This window comes from Amblyomma mixtum, chromosome 4 (assembly GCF_055824585.1).
Source record: "Amblyomma mixtum isolate Tamu chromosome 4, ASM5582458v1, whole genome shotgun sequence".
NCBI classification, from domain to species: Eukaryota; Metazoa; Arthropoda; class Arachnida; order Ixodida; family Ixodidae; genus Amblyomma; species Amblyomma mixtum.
In genome coordinates, this window is record NC_143015.1 from 77155577 (window position 1) to 77172489 (window position 16913).

The window sequence follows — 16913 nt, forward strand, 5'->3', positions numbered from 1 at the left end:
TTTGTCTTCAGAAGAATTAACTCGAGTCTGCGCATATTCCTGACTACCTGCTAGCAGTATAATATTTTCCGCATGCATTAAACCGGGGAGCCGCTGCTCTACGACCTTTCTGCCTAATCTGTACGACTGATTATAACCTAGCTTACTTTCTTGTGGCTTTCTTTCCATATTTATCATATAAGTCATGAACAAGAGCGGTGATCGAGAACAACCTTGCCTTTATCCTTTTCGTACCTAGAGAGATTTTCTACCCCTTATTCCTTCCCATGTAATTTAACATTATCTCGGTATATTTGTAGATTTCCTGTGGGAAATCAGTTATCTCATGACCATACCTTCTACTTTCAGTATGTTCCACAAGCGTACCTTGTTGACGTTTTATGCATGACTTACGTCAAGAAAGGCAGAGGTCCGTTTTCCATCCTAGCTATATTGTCACGTTGTAGTGACGGCAGTACAGCGGTCAGGAAGACACCAGAAATACTTGCAAACGAAGCTCTTTATTTGGGCTGACTTGCGCCCGCAAAAGAACTGACTCACTCGGTGGCGGCGTAAGCAACAAGCGTGCTCGTCAATCGTCGAACTAAGAATGTCCGCCGCTCGCGGCATCGCTCAATTTAAAGGCGGCAAGGAAACTTCCAGATAACAGGACAAGATCATCTACAGTAATCTAGAAAAACCTAGATGCAGCCCTTCATGGCTGCGATCAATCGAGATTAGTCTGGTCGCTTCTCGCGCCACGAACAAAAGTGATAACAACCCTTTCCTGCAGCCTTGAGCGTGAACGAACAAACACTACAATGATACGTGGCAATATTTATCCATTGGGTAAGCACGAACAGACTATCATCTAAGCGCCTACCACTTCTGACCCCGTTCTCAAGCTCTCTTAGTATCTCATTGATTTCTACCCACGACTACAGTGTTAATTTCACACATAGCCTGCATTGTGAGCCTGTATATAACAGATGTTATCGTAATCAATGCGTAGGATTCTATGTGCATCCTATCTCCTTTCATTTACAAATCAAATTCATTTTATTCTCTCGCCAGCTGTCCAGAGTTTACTTATTATGACTTTATCGTATGCTTTTAACAACGTTTGCTTGCTTCTTGGACCAAGCGCTTGTATTGTGTCTTTATTCGTTCGTCTCGTTTTCCCGCGCTGTTTTCACTATGAATTCACTAAAAAGCTTGTTTGGATTAATTGGGTTCATTAATCAGCTTGATTGGGCCTCCGCCCTCCAGAAACGCCACCTACCACCCCTCCCAATCACATCCACCCACCTTCACTCTCCAGAAAAAATCTGACGCATTCATTAGAGCAAAAAGTCGCAAAGTAGTCATCGCGGGTAAATTGAATTTATGTCTCAACTTTCTCGCCGCAGGTTTGACGTTCGTCTAGTCACTTTTTTTTCCAGCAGGGATCCCTGAGGCCATGCTAAGCCGTCATTCAATTCCAAAAGGTGATCACGGAGTCCTTTCCGGTCTGAACACAAATTTGAATCGAGTGGGTTAAAACTTCAAATTTCCTTAGCAGACAAAAACGGTTACTGCTACCGGGCAAAAACCGATACAGCCAGAAAGAGCGAGAGGATTAAGTTTTGCTGAAAACATTAAATGGATGATGTTGTCCTCAGGAGACCTTCATAAGGATAAGTTGAATGACATGGCTTCGCCACCTCAGCATGCATCTGAGAAAAGCGCTATTGGGGCCGACTCACTTTATCAGCAGTCCTGTTACTAACATTACAAAGAAAACACTCTGTGGCGGAAATCTTACCGAAGCATATAAGCCGTGATGTTGAAATCACTCAAAGGCCTCAGAGGTGGACTGGCGCTGCCTGAGTCGTGGATTACCTTTGCGATAATGATTGCAGGCATCGAAAGCATCACCAGAGCTTGGACGCAGTCCGCCCACACGACACTGCGGAGTCCGCCCTTTGATGGAAAAAAGAGATATTATTAGAACCGCAATGAAAAGTTCAATATGACGAGTACCATAATGCCATGTTTTCTATATGGCTCATATAAAGTTCGTATGGAATGTTTGTGTATATAGACTATATAAAATAAAATGCGCATATAGAAGCATACAGACTGTATATTATGGCACACTCATCATATAGTTACCATATGGAGAGCAAGCGGAAAGAATGCGATACCCGTATGCCAAACGTGCGGAAAACAATCGCATTGCTGTATACGTAATTTTCCTTGTCATATGGACTCTACATACCCATAATTCAGTATTAGCGGCTCATATGGAACGTTTCAGCAGGGAGTGTGGGACAAAAAAAGAGGCCAGAAGTGTTTTACACATGCTACGAAACTTCTACCAGCCATAATATTCTTTGGAGCCATTTGTGTGTATTGACACAATTAATCCCTTATAAAAATGGTCTATAGACAGTCATAGACTTCTTATTGACTCTATTGACTTCCTATAGATATTGCTTTTTGTCTATTCATAGTCTATAGACGAAAGTGTACTAAAAGTGTATGGCCATAAACCTATAGATGGTCTATAGACTGTCTATGACATTAGTATTGCCTATAGACTGTTCTCTAGGATTCGTCTATATACAGTCTATAGACTTTATAGACAGAAGTCTATAGAAACTCTATAGACTGTCTAAAACTTTTTTTGTAAGTGAAGGATCAAATGCTCGAAGTTAAAGAAGAAAACACTGCAAAGGGGACAAGAACATGCAGGAGGTGCACATGATTGGAATTTTCTGCTGAGATAATCGGGAAGGCCTAAATGGCGTATGTAGTTAAAAACAATGTGCAGAGCTTGTGCGCGGATATTGTGGACACCGAGAATTGTGACACACAAAAATGGCGTGCCACCGCAAACTCAATCGAGGTTCCTTTTGAAGGGAAAATACCGGCACTAGATTCACGTCCGAGAAAATCCGACTCCCTCCTCATATCGCCTTATTTTAGAGCGGGAGCTCTACTACTCGAGGTACAACTCAGAGTTTCGCCTGACTCTGCGCGTTTGACCTTGAAGCCCGACCAAGGTCAAGCCAATCACACACCCCAAGACTAACAATGTATGACTATATGTGTCTTAATTGCGGCATATAGCCTCGATATGCATGCATGGTATGGTCATAACTAATGGCCAGCAACCACGTGACCGATAACCAGTGGCCACTTGACCGTTCACCCGTTGACCTTCGCCTTTAGAACTGAGATTCGCATCGCCTGATGTGACGTCATGCGATGACGTAGCAAAACGTCACACCATTCTTCACTATAAAGACCACCGGCTTTGCTTTCGCTCGTTTACTAGATTCAGCCTGGTTGAACCTCAGCCAATTTTAAGGCGAAAGCCTTTAATGGCTCATACTGTCGTCCGTTAACAGAGGGTGTCACAAATTTGGCAGCGTGTTAACTCGGGAACTAGTAAAGATAAGAGAAAACCAATGGCTACTTCAGATAGCGGAGGAAAAAGTAAACCTAGAAGCCACGTTTGATGATTGTAGAGTAATTGGTTAATTAATTATAGTCAGGAATGTCAAAATTGCGTAGAAATAACGCAGACGTCGATATAGCCAAGGGAACAATGTGACGTCACATCGACCGGAAGTCGTCACGGCGTCGTGAAAATTGTCACAGAATGGTCGGAAAAACGACGGATTTGTGTCAAATTAGATGGAAAACTGTGCAATTAAGCGCAATTAACACTTAAGATCCCCGAAAGATGTATATTTTGGGTATCGATATAGCCACGGGAACGGTGTGACGTCACATCCACCGGAAGTCCTCACGGCATAGTGTCCTCGGCTTTCGCCTCTCAACACTTTAGTTGCCAAATTGTCCTCGCAATTTTTTTTTTCACCCCAGCTTTGTTAGAGCTTTGAACCTTCAGGTTTTGCGGTTTTCCTGAGATCCGTATCAGCGGGAATGCGTACAATAGCTAGGAACCCTACATAAGGATCTGCACGCTGTCGCCCTCCTGAGTTATGCCGAAAGCCCTACTCGCGACTCGCACAGATGCCAGCCCCAAAGAGCGCTCTAAGACACGCGGGCCTGCCGCACTCCCTCCCACCCTCCCTCCCTCCCTCCCTCCCTCCCTCCCTCCCTCCCTCCCTCCCTCCCTCCCTCCCTCCAAGTTATCCAAACAGCCGTTTGGATAACTCTTCTAACCGACAGCCGCGCATGGAAGTAATACGCATGGAAAAAGCAAGGGCTCACCAGCAATTACGGAAGCTCCTCGAACCTAGAAAAGCGATATAACAATCGTCGATGGGACAATGAGGACTTTAGCTGAACCATTGCTGTTCAGGTGTTAACACCTGAACAAGATTGTTTAACCTGGTGTAGTACGAGGGCGAATCACGAGACTCCAGGACTGCGCTTTCAGCAACGCCACACTCTGGTCTTGATGTCGAATATGGCTAGGATAAATTGTATTTGTTTTTAGCTACGCGAAGTAATTGACAGAATTCCGCTTGCCTAGAGACGCGTGAAATTAGGTTGCTGGCAAGACCGCGTCAGCATGAGTTGTTTAGTGACAGCAAGTACATAGAAGCTTTTATATTGGTCAAATGTTTAGAGGAATCCCCCAAGGTGGAGTAGATTTGTAATAAGGGAGCAATTACTCATTGACATCCACCCAAGCGCAGCCAACACTGTTCCCATTTCGAGTTATTGATCAATTCACTCTCGCCCTACCATAAGCTTGCCGTCCCGGTTAGCTCAACTGGTAGAGCGACTACTCCGGTGAAGCGGTGGCCCCGAGTTCGAAACCGGACCAGGACAAATTTTTCTATAACTACGATGTTTCTGAGAAAGCTGTATAGCTTTCCTTTGTAGCCGTTTGGCTGCGTTTGGGTGGATGTCAATGAGTAATTGCTCCCTCATTACAAGCTTTTATATTTTGCCTTCGCAAATGTATTGTATGTATTATCGCGCTGTTTCTAGCGATTCGCTACATTCACTGAGAGGATGCTGAACTCTGCACGCTTTATCAGTTCATGTTTTCTCTTGTAATCTCTTTTACATGTACTGATTTTATTGCACGTAATATGCAGAAATAAGAGCAACAGAAAGTTCTCAGAGTATTTCAAATGTTTCAACGGAAGCCCAATCCTTAAAACAAGTGCACAATATTAGTTACCATGGCTGTGTATAATGTTCCCGCCAAGCCGATGGCAATGTCTGAGTACACCAGAGGCACCGGAAACACTGTAAAAGCAGCAAAAAATTAGAGATGCAGGAAAGTTCGGTGAAGCATACTCAACAATGCTGGACAAAAGCATTTTTGAAAGGAAAAGGGTTTATGAACGCAGTTTTTCTTTTCATGCATTGAAAGATTTCACAATAACATTCAAGATATCAGCAGATATATCCGTAGGCATGCTGTTATTTTTGCTTGCTATTAAGGTTTTTGCTACAATCAAAAGAGTTCGCCATTAGTTTTCAATAGCAGTCTTAACGGCTCGATGCGAGCGATGGTGGCGGAATAAAAGAAACATTTTGCTACATATCGCAAGAATGGACCATTATCTTCAATATAAAGATTACACATTAAAGATATGTATAATTACAACCTATGTCTGCATTAATTCGAGAAAGGAGGCAAAATAACAAGATCCTAAAAAATTAGCAGAACTAGCCGTTAAGAGTTCGTCAGGTAACTTCACAAGAAAACCAGAAAACTAGAAAGTTGGTTCCTGCAGAACAAATTACGCTGCACAAACCCTAAAACACCGCATTCCTTTGGTCTTAAACTCGTGTTTGCTTAAAGATGTAGACATTTTAGCGCTGAATTCTAGGCAGCCTAAGAATATTTTTCTTCAATAAATCGCAAACTGTATGTAACCGCAGTTAACATTGTACAATTCATAAACAGATGTGTTGTCAATACTGAAATCTGATGTATTCCTTTTTCGGTAACCATGTTCAAATGCAAGTGCACTGCTATATCGAATAGTGAGTCGAGTCATCATTGTTTATAATGGCGTAAATTTACTTTCCTTAGATTTGTTTAGTATCATGTTTTGTTGCCATATATTGTTACCTTAGGCATTTGTACATTCTGCCGCGTCAAAACGACTGTTCTTCTGATATGCTTTTTCTTGTTTAGTGTTTTGCTGTCAAGTGCCCCCTGTCGTTTTCATGTAGGGGGGGAGGACCAGTCAAGCCACGGTTGCAGCTTTTAGCCCCGTCTCCCCCATCTTTTTTGATGGAAAATAAAGTTTATCTTTATCTTTATGTTCACATCAGTACCTTACAGTTTTTCAATATTCAAAACTTTTGCCCAAGGTTGTTGGACGTGGTGCTTGATTTTGAAAAACTGAACAACATTGACACAAATGCACCCTGTGGTGTCGGGGAATAAATTACTTTGCATGCAAAGGGAACTCTGTCACGGAGATCTTGCGTTTCTAAACAATTAGATTACTAACAAGCGCTTGCCACGTCGTTTACGTCGTTGTTCACCTCAGCATGCCTTCTCTTTTGTTATCACATACAAATAAGGTGATCGATTAGTACTTCAGGTCAGTTCACTTTATTACCTTTTAAGGACCTCAGAATTGGGGTAGTCATGTTTTAACGGTCGTCGTTATAGATTACGAAGAATGCGCACAGGTGGACAATATATATTTCTTATTTGTAAGACAGGAATACAGAAAAAAATCTATAGTTATGTCCCGTGGCTTCTTCGTAATGAAAATAGTGCCAAATTTCTGAGGTAAGTAAAAAAAAAAGAAAACTAAACCAGTTAACTCTTTTGAAGCATTAGAGTCCAGCGCAAAAAGGCGGCACAGGACATAGCAGAAACACAGAACACAGGATGGGCGTTGTCCTGTGTTCTGAGTTTGTGCTGTGTCCTGTGCCGTCTTTTTGCGCTGGACTGTAATTTTTATAAATGAACGAACTAGCCCAAGCTCAGATTTGAACAGTAAATTCCGTTTGGCTTTTCATTTCCGTACGGCAAGGATTCAGGCAATGGGGCCTTTATACACAATGACACATTTTCAACTTCGTTTTAAGCTTGCAACCCGTCTGTGTTACTGTTTCGGCAATGAATGAATGGAACACAAAAAGCTACTTTCTGAGCAGTGCTTTCGTTTTGGCACACACCACATATGCTAACACAGGGAAGAAAAGTGTTTAACGTTATTTTGAGCTTTTGGTTTGTTCTGCTCAATTTAAAAGCAATTCTGGATCGCCCTGCAAAACATGATCAAAGTTGCTTCTGAAATGTATTTCTTGAAGCCCGCTCGTGCAGTCAATGCGCGTTAAAGAACCCAAGCGGTCAAAACTTCTGGAGTCTCCCACTACGGCGTCTCTCATAGCCCAATTCGCTTTGGGACGCTAAACCCCAAAAACCAAACCAAACCAAACCAAACCAAACCAAACCAAACCAAACCAAACCAAACCAAACCAAAGCAAACCACAATAAGGCTACGTATTGTTTGCGTGCACCAGGAATGTCTTCAGCCAGCCACCGTTGTGTTACTTGCCTTGTTCTACACGTAATTAATCCGGACCTCTTTCTACTTTTTTGTCGTTTAGCCATTTGCTTTGCCGAACATAATCGATGCCTTATTTACTACCATATGCTCTAACGAGTTTAGCGGTTAAGTATTCTCGGTAATTAACTGTAAAAGAAAAACATCGTTGAGCACAGAACGGAGAATGGAAGCTTCGCGATTGTGTTAGTCGTGTACTTTTTATGTCCTTTGACAGGCGCTGATTTGGTTTTTCACCAAACCGCTTTGGTTAATTTTTTTTTTTGGGTCTAAGAGAATGGTTTTATGGGAGTTTAGCGCCCCAAAGCGACTCAGGCTATGAGGGGCGCCGTAGTGAAGGGCTCCGGAAATTTCGACTGCCTGGGGTTCTTTACTGTGCACTGACATCGCACAGTACACAGACCTCTAGAATTTCTCCCCCAAAGAAATTCAACCGCTACGGCCGGGATCGAACCCGCGTCTTTCGGGTCAGCAGCCGAACGCCGTAACACTGGAGCCACCGCAGCGGATTGGGGTCTAAGAGGAGAAAACGAATGCGCTGGAGTACGTACTTGTTGAAATTCCAATGGCAGCGCTGTAGATGCCCACCGCACCCAGTGTTTGCTGCGTTTCAAAGCAACGCACAAGTGAAGGCCCTTTGGAAGCTTTGAAAACTATAGGGCTTCCTTCACACACAACAATCATTTACCGCACGAAACAGCACCGGACTTGCAAACGTAGGGGGCGCTCGCAGTCACCGGCGCCGGCTGTGGGTAAAAGCAGGGGTTACGGCCAATAGCAAATGCTTACGAAGCTTTTTTCTAATTTCACGGAGCACCCTTCGCGAAGAAAACCCTAGTACATCCTAGAACAGAATTTAAAAGGAAGAAACGCCATTTCAAGGTGGTGTATTTTTAAACACCGCGATACCTGCGCGGGGCACTAACTATCCGTGGGTGTACAGGGTTGGAGCGCGACCTATAACCACAGATGTAAGCAAAACTTTCGGAAACATTTTTCTTGTTTCACACAGATACCCATGGAGGCGGCTGTTTGTTAACAGTTGGCGTGTAGTTTGAAGAAAATTGTGGCAAAGTATGCCGCGTCATTTCGGAGCCATCTTTTTAGAACACCACTTGTGAAGCCCGATTTGCCCCCAAAAGGCTCTCTATCCGCTGGACGGTTCTCCGAATCGCGTACGCTTCTCGTGCAGTTCGACATTCTACCGCGCGAGCGCTAGAGTCCTTAAATATTAACAGCATTGACGGCTCTACATGAAAAGCAGTTGTCAGCGACATGATAAACAAACGAAAGCGAACCGATGTATTAGAAGATGAGGTACAGAGAGTACCCCCAGCTTTACTTGCAAATTCTAGGATGTACTCGACTATTCATGACATGACGACTTCAGAGGTCCACTGTGCAGTCAAAAAACCACTTTGAAAACTTTTGTTGACATGCATTCTTATTAGGAGTGACCCAGCCTTTACCCCCAGTTTGCCCCGCAAACTATAGCAGCGTCACCGCATTTTGCTTACAGCACAGGCTTTTTTTTTTCTATTGAAATACTAATGTGTTTACGTCTTCATTCTTCCCACGTACAACTACAGAATGGCACTTGCTCTCGTATGCTGGAGTGTCTGAGCCCAGGGTTTGATCCGTTATGAAGATTATCACACGAATCTGTCTCAGATCATAATTTTGTTGTGTCACTCGTCCACTTGTAACAGTTTCCTTGTGGTTGTATGCGTTGTGATTTTTATGCAATATGTGTTCTTCGTATTCGCCGTTTAATTTCGCAATAACAGTCACATGCATCGTTTACCGTGTAAGTGATCTCATGGCTTTGATAGCCCATTTATTTTTCTTGGTGTATGTAAGTAACACCGCATATGATAATGCAAAAGTGAAGGTGCAGGTATTTTGAAGAGCCATATAACAATTTCACGTTCATAAATACAAGAAAAAAACGTCCTCACATAATAAAACTGACCTCACATTTCCCGTTTAGCAGGCGACGATACTCGGCAGTCTCAAGGTTTTCCGAGCCTTCGGATCGCCCGAATACACGTGTTACTTTTCTTAACCTACCGCTCCCTAAATCATATATGTGCAGTGCAGTCCGATGCGTGAGTTCCTGGCTACAGTATACTCAATATAATTTTTTTTTTTCAAGATTACACGGCCTGAAGCCACAGAAACCTTTGTCCGGATCGTGGCGTTTTATGTGTAATTCTGGGGAGATTCCACTTGATAGTTTAAAATGCCGTTTTGTTGACGCCATGCTCTGAATACATTCGAGTCGTTTCTTTTATCTCTTTATTTCGAGCTCAGAACGAAACTTTCTCTTAACGATGTGAAACTGCTTTCTTTCTGTAGCTTTGTTCGCCCTCATCGACATCGTCGGAATCGCCACCATCGCCACGTGCTTCCACGTGCCGCTACGAATCGCCGTGCCAACCATGTGGTGTATGTCACCTGGCTGGCGGTAACTTTAGCCGATAGAAACAGCCTCCCGCATACGGGCGGATGAAAAATCGAGAAAACTGCTAGCTGTAGAGAACCGTTAACGCTTACAGGCACGACTTATTGAGCGGGCCACGTATTACACTAGCTGCTTGCTGAATTGTCCCGGACGTATTCCAGAAGCACGCTGAAATATGTGAGACAAAAAAAAAAACTGCACTGAGGTTACAGCTGTGAGAAAATTTCAGCTTTTTTTATGACGTGCGTAGGCCGGGGAGTCACTGATTTGCAAACCTGTTACCGGCTGTTCATCGTGGAAATTTGCGATTGTTTTACTCCCACAGCTGTGTCTGGGTTACTGCCCCTATATTTTTTTCCTGCGCGATTACAGGTAACGGTATTAATTTTCTTCCAACTTACTGAAAGCGGGTGGAGAAAAAATATAATTGAAGAGGATGGTAGCGCTAATAAAGAGACGTTAAAGAGATCGAAATAGAAGGCAGGAGAAAGTTGAATGCAGTACGTGGATTGAACGTGTCCGTGCTGTTCTTTGTGGTGCCTAAAATCAGAGTACGTCTACGACGTGTCTACGCACTGCCGCCCAAGTCTGCTGCTCTGACATATTTAAAGACCACTTGATACTGTTCAAACTTTGTATAGAGCAAATGATGTGCTTGAGGAATCGTTCAAGGAATGGACATGTCACACATGGCAACATATGACACACGTGTATTTGCTGTCGGCAAGTGCTGTTCATGTGGCGGACTTGTGGTGGTATATAGGGGAGGACTAGATTCCTCGCTATGAAAAATAGTGTTTGCTCTACGGGAGAGATGAGCACGTAGAAATCTTTATTGGCAAACACGCAGCATCCGCACAAGGCAGAGGCAGAAATCCAGGGACCTGCCAGAGTGCCTTAGTGGAAACAGTGTTCCGCTTCGGAGCCCTATACTATAGCGCAAGCCATAACCGATGGTGTTTCCTCAGTGCGCTAAAACCGTTTAAACCATGGACCATTAAAACTCCGTAAATCTATATCAGTTCATGGTTCGCATCTTTGAAGCATATTTTGAAGCAATGATTGGTCACAATTTCTTCCTGATTATCCATACTCACACGGTAACATACATTGGAGTTCTGGACAGCCACTATCGTCAGCTGGTACCATTCTGTAGACTGGTCATTGAGAAACTCAGTGTGAGCCCGCATATAATAAGAGAATATTCAGAGAGTTAGAGAAATATTTCTGTGCAGTAGTTATTAATTTATTTTGGCAGCTGTTTGCAACAAATTCGCAGTACTCAGTAGCTCGCGAAAGCCTTAGAAGTGTTCATTTAAGACTGCATTTTGGTGAAACTGTCGTGGCTCTCATGTATTGCTGTTGGCTGCATTTTGCTAACTGGCTCTAAAGAAATAGCTGTTGTTTTTTACCTGCACAATTTACCTACATACTTTACCGACATATTAAAAAATCCGAATCCTCCTCAAAGTAACTTCTGCCACTTAGTGAAAGGATCATAAACTTCTAAAGTAAGGTAAACCAGCGCAAAACACGGGACGAAGGAAGAAAACGACACACAACGCGCACAACACGCGGGAGTTTAGGGCTGGCTTACCTTACTTTAGAATGTTTTACCAACTCGCCCGAGCTTCTGCTTTGACATCATAAACTTGCACGGAATCGAGGTGCATGCGTCAGCGCCGTATATACGTTGGGTTCTTTACTCACACTGAGCACGAAGTAGACGACGCAGGCGGTGATGCCGACCTTGTTGTCGAAACGCAGCCGCAGGTACTTGAGATCATGTGCAAAAAAAAAGAGGAAATGAAACGATGATCGTGGTGAGAAGCTATATGGCGTGTCGCTACATCCGCACGCCAATTTTTCATACTGACGCCAATGCTTTCCTTGCTGTCATGCTGCAGCTTCAGTGCTGTTTGTACGTTTATTTTATTCGCATGCTTGTTTTTGCCGCACCATTATGTTAAAGTTAGCTCGATCCGAGCAGTCTGTAATGGGTAATGTTTTCCCTGCAATAATGAAATTGTGGTGCAGCAGGTATTCTTGTAAATAAATAAAACGATAATAAATCGGGGAGAGGGGAAGCGGTGAGCATCCGTGTAAAAATTTATCTTTCTATGATTCTTTGCGTGCAATCTGAAAACTTGTAATACAGCAATGCCTGCGTCATCAACTAGCATTTTACATCTGTGGTACCTCTAGAACGCTTCGAATTTTCTTGAACTGGTTTAAGCAAACGTTAAAGCTGGACGGTTAACGCATATCCGAGCTGAAATGATCCGCACATTCCCGAAGAAGGCTCGCGCAGAGTGTGATGGGCGACAGGCATTCATGTCTGGCGGAGAATGCGCTTGTGCATTTTGCAGAACTCATTCTTCTGGCTACGTGAAGAGGCGAAATTTTTACCCAAGGATGCTACAACGCACGTAGTGAGCATAAGCGCTTAATGTTAGGATTTCAAGCACGGATTAGCGGCTTTTTACAGGCGCCGCTTGCACACATCACAAAATATGGAAATGTGTTTAACCCGGTGCACTTATATAGCCCGAACAAATGCCAAGAAGCGCGATCTCCTGTCGGCCTGCGAGATCGATTATGATGGGAAGTGTTTTGAAGAACACTCAGAGCTATTTCGATTTTAGGTCGAGTATTATAAGACAGTGTGGTTTAGCCTGGTGTGGTTCCTTCGTATATTACACTCGTAGAGTCATCCGCCATACACTGTACGGTCATTTGCGTAAGGAAGAAATGTGCAGTTTGTGACACCTCAACAAGAATAGCACATTCCAGTCAAGTGTGAAATAAATGGATCAAGTAGTTAATAAGCTACAGGTACATTTAGAAGAAACCGTACACATGCTTGCAACCCCCTTTTCACATTTAAAGTTTAAGTAGAGCACGTTGACGAGACACTTTGAATTTTTGGAAGGATTCTGGATAACATGCGTGGTTGTTCGTGATGTTTATTAGGAGCGGCTGTCTTCGGAAGCGTCACATTTAAACCACGCGCTTCTGCAGGGGAGAGAGAGAGAGAGACTTTGATGAATAAAGGAGAGGTCTTCCTGGTAAAGAGCCTGGCATGCTACTCCGGTCTGCAGGGGAATGCACGCTGTGACCCGCGTGAAGAAGACAGCGGCCGATTTAGACGAAGGGAAAGAAGACAACGCAGACGGAGGCTCTTGCTCATTTTCATATGGTGAAGAAGAAGAAGAAGAAGGCTCTTGCTCGGATGGAGCAAGCAACAAAAGAGTTTTGGGCATCTGGAACTCACCGTGCGTGTCTTGGCCAATGAGTATGGGCAATTTTTAACTTGAGAACAACGACAACAACAAACAACAACAACAAACAACCAGCTGGCTTCACGCGTCGCGTTTAGTAAATCAGTAAACACAAACCACACAATACGTTTCATGCTAACTGGCTCGTGCAACTGCGCTGTGAATGACCGCCGCTCTGGCCATTCACGATAGGCCATGGTGAACGCATGTAACTGGCGGCTTCACTGTACCCAGTGACGCAGCGAGGTCACGGTCCTCTGACATCATTTTAGTTATGTATTGCGCTTTCTAATGTAGCCGGCGCCGGGAAGGCACCCTCCCATGTAGAATCGGAAACAAAAGTAACTGACCCCCCTTCCAGGTTCCTAATCGTGCCGCACTGCATGCAGGCGCCAACTGACAATGCACTCCTGGTGTCTCCGGTCTCGACACCAGGAGTGCATTGTCAGTTGGCGTCTGCATGCAGTGCGGCACGATTAGGAACTTGGAAGGGGGTCAGTTACATTTAAGGCGAAAGCCTTTAATGCTTCATCCTTGTCGGCAGAAGGTTGTCAGCAGAGGTGTCACGCTTTTTCTAGTCAGACCAGGAAAAAAATCTTTTTTTGCACGACGGGATTCGAACCACCATCCTTCCGTTCCACAGCCGAGAGTGGTAATGGCTACGCTACTTCCTGCCAACGCATACGTAGTTATCCTTGTCTAGGACGCTGAAGAGTGTTTGCAGAAAGGCGTCGAATCAGACGGATGCCTCCCAAACGCCCTCCGGTGTCTCCAGCATTCAAGATTCACCAACAATTGTGTACTTGATTAACATATTAACTACACGTCAGTGACACAAGCAGCAACACCGCACTAAAGGCTTTCGCCTCACCGCACTTTAGGCCAACAAAGTGCCCCCTTAATTTTTTTTATTGTTTCCGACAGCACCTCGGCTTCTACTCAGACACTAGGCAGCAGCGATGATTAAATCTCGGACGTTTAACGTTATTTGGCAAGATAACCGCTGATTCCCAAGGGCGACGGATTCGATTCCAAGAGAAGGCAAGCATAGCAGGGGGTGGCAGAAAGTCAGGTGGGCGGATGAGATTAAGAAGTTTGCGGGGATACGGTGGCCGCAGATGGCAAATGACAGGGCTAATTGAAGAGACATGGGAGAAGCCTTTTCACTCGGGTTTGGTGACCTGGCCATCGCTTCAGTGTTGTCCATAACGGCGGCAACCCATGCGCTGGCAGACTGTTGGGAAATGTTGGTCCCTGCACCGTTTTATCGCCGAGTAAAGCTAACAGAGTTATTTTACGACAGGTCGTTATCTCACTGTCGGCGCTTTTTTTGCCAAAAGATTTGATTTAATGCCCCAGACGGGCTGTAAACAGCGCCGCAAAGCCACAAATGCGAAAAGTAAACGGCCTGAGACGCACTGCAAAGCAGGAGAGCGATACGCTATACATCAAAACTTTGCAAATTCCTTAAATACATACTTCCAGTCTGTGTTCACAGATGACGATGGCCGCACACCGGAGAGTATTCACCGCAATCAAACACCGCTAGACATGCCAACAATAACTGAGACAGGCGTGCTCAACCTACTATTAACAATAGATACAAAAAAAGCAAATGGTCCTGATAATATTCCAAACACTTTTTTGCAAAGATATGCCGAAGTCAACGCGAAATATTTACATTTAATGTTCAATAAATCTTTATCAACCTGTAGTCTAGCTACTGAATGGAAAATAGCGAAAGTTATTCCTATACACAAAACAGGATGCAAAGATGACGTTTCAAATTACAGACCAATATCACTAACGTGCACGGGTAGGAAAATTATTGGAACACATTATACTAAAGCATATCACCAGTTATGTTGAGCAAGAAAACATTTTATCGCCTGTTCAACATGGATTTCGAAGGGGACTTTCAACTATCACCCAATTACTCGAACTAACACATGATTAGTTCCAGAGCATTGATAACCAAAAGCAAGTTGACTTGATTGCACTTGATTTCTCTAAGGCGTTTGACAGAGTAAGCCATAAAAAACTAATTAGCAAACTTAGATCAACTTTAGGTAACGGCCCTATTATCAACTGGATCGAGGACTACTTAACTAACCGATCTCAGTATGTTGTAGTTAACAATGAAATTTCTTCTTCTGCGCTCGTTACGTCGGGAGTACCCCAAGGGTGCGTCCTTGCTCCACTTTTATTTCTTATCTTCATTAATGATCTGCCCTCTAACATAAAAGTTAAAATTAAACTTTTTGCCGATGACTGCATCCTTTACAACGAAATTAACTCTGTAAATGACCACGATGATTTAAACAGCGCCCTTCATGAAGTGGTAATATGGTGTCACAAATGGCAAATGGAACTGAACATTAAAAAAACCGCCTTCCTATGTGTAACCCGTAAAAAACAAAGGTCCGAATATGTATACAGCATCAATAACATACCGCTCACCCGAGTTCACGAACACAAATACCTTGGATTAATCATTTCACATGATCTAAGATGGGAATCACATATTAACAGTATAGTATCATCTGCGTTAAAACGATTGTTCTTCCTTAGAAGACGGCTTCGAGAAGCGCCACCGGAGACCAAACTGTTAGCATATAACACATTTATACGATCAGTTCTCGAATATGGAAACACGATTTGGTTTCCCTACACACAACAGCTCATTAACAAACTAGAAGGAGTGCAGAGAAAGGCAATTAGATTTATCTTTAACAAATACAGGACCAGTGATTCACCATCCCAACTACTAAATCAAGCATGTATTCTTACTTTACAGAAACGCGCCAGACTAGCACGACTAAAATTATTGTTCCAATTAGTTCATAACTCGTTAAACATAGATACTTCGTTATATATATCTGTAGATGAATCGAGACCATCCCGGCATAAGCACCCATTAACCCTTAGAGAGTACGCATTCCGAACCGACTGTTTCAGATATTCATTTTTTCCGCTTGCCATAAAAGAATGGAATAGTTTGAACCCCTCTATCACTACTAATACATCTTTGCAGAAATTTCTAACTCTGGTGGAAGAACAGTTGCGCGATAATTAAATAGATAAATAAATCATAATTATACAAGTACAACAGACCACTCGTATCACTGCATATACCAGCATCTGTATGAACATACTACTTACAATATATAAAATTGCACCCTTTTCTGTGAAATATAATCTTTCGTTATGTGTTTTATTTTCTCTTATCTGTGTTTTTTTTCCCATACTCATGTAATTACTTGCAAACAACAGTGTTTTTAATGTATACCATTCCATTTGTATTCGCTTTTACTATGTGCCCATCCTGTAAAAATCCCGATGGGATTGACAGTATCTGAAATAAATAAATAAATAAATGTGATCCCCCTTCAGCCGTAACGCGGGCGCTGCCCAAAGATGGCGCCACGTGATGTCCACACGCCCAGCAGCTCTTGCTTGAATTTAACCGTAAGCTAAACCAATCGCTTTCTATCAGACTTTTGTTTTATTTTGATTTACAAGTACGTAAGTGAGGAAGAAGAACGGGGAGAAATCTCTACGTCAGAGTACAGAGTAAATTAAATTTATATTATCGAAGTGTCGAACTAACTACGGGTTTTCCATGTTAAGCTATATCGGGCCAAAGTTCTTGACTACCTTGTTCCCTGACCAAGT

General features: G+C 43.3%; 1 protein-coding gene across 1 annotated transcript in view; it reads right to left on the reverse strand.

Annotated features, from left to right (window-relative positions):
- LOC149347122 (sodium-coupled monocarboxylate transporter 2-like) overlaps positions 1-16913 on the reverse strand; it is a 68122-nt gene that overhangs the window by 45169 nt on the left and 6040 nt on the right. The window contains exons 3-6 of the mRNA XM_089541494.1: positions 11668-11733; positions 8045-8096; positions 5132-5199; positions 1784-1941 (exon numbers count right to left, since the gene is read on the reverse strand). Of these exons, the coding sequence (XP_089397620.1) occupies positions 1784-1941; positions 5132-5199; positions 8045-8096; positions 11668-11733 (344 nt within the window). The remainder of the gene's footprint in view (positions 1-1783; positions 1942-5131; positions 5200-8044; positions 8097-11667; positions 11734-16913) is intronic.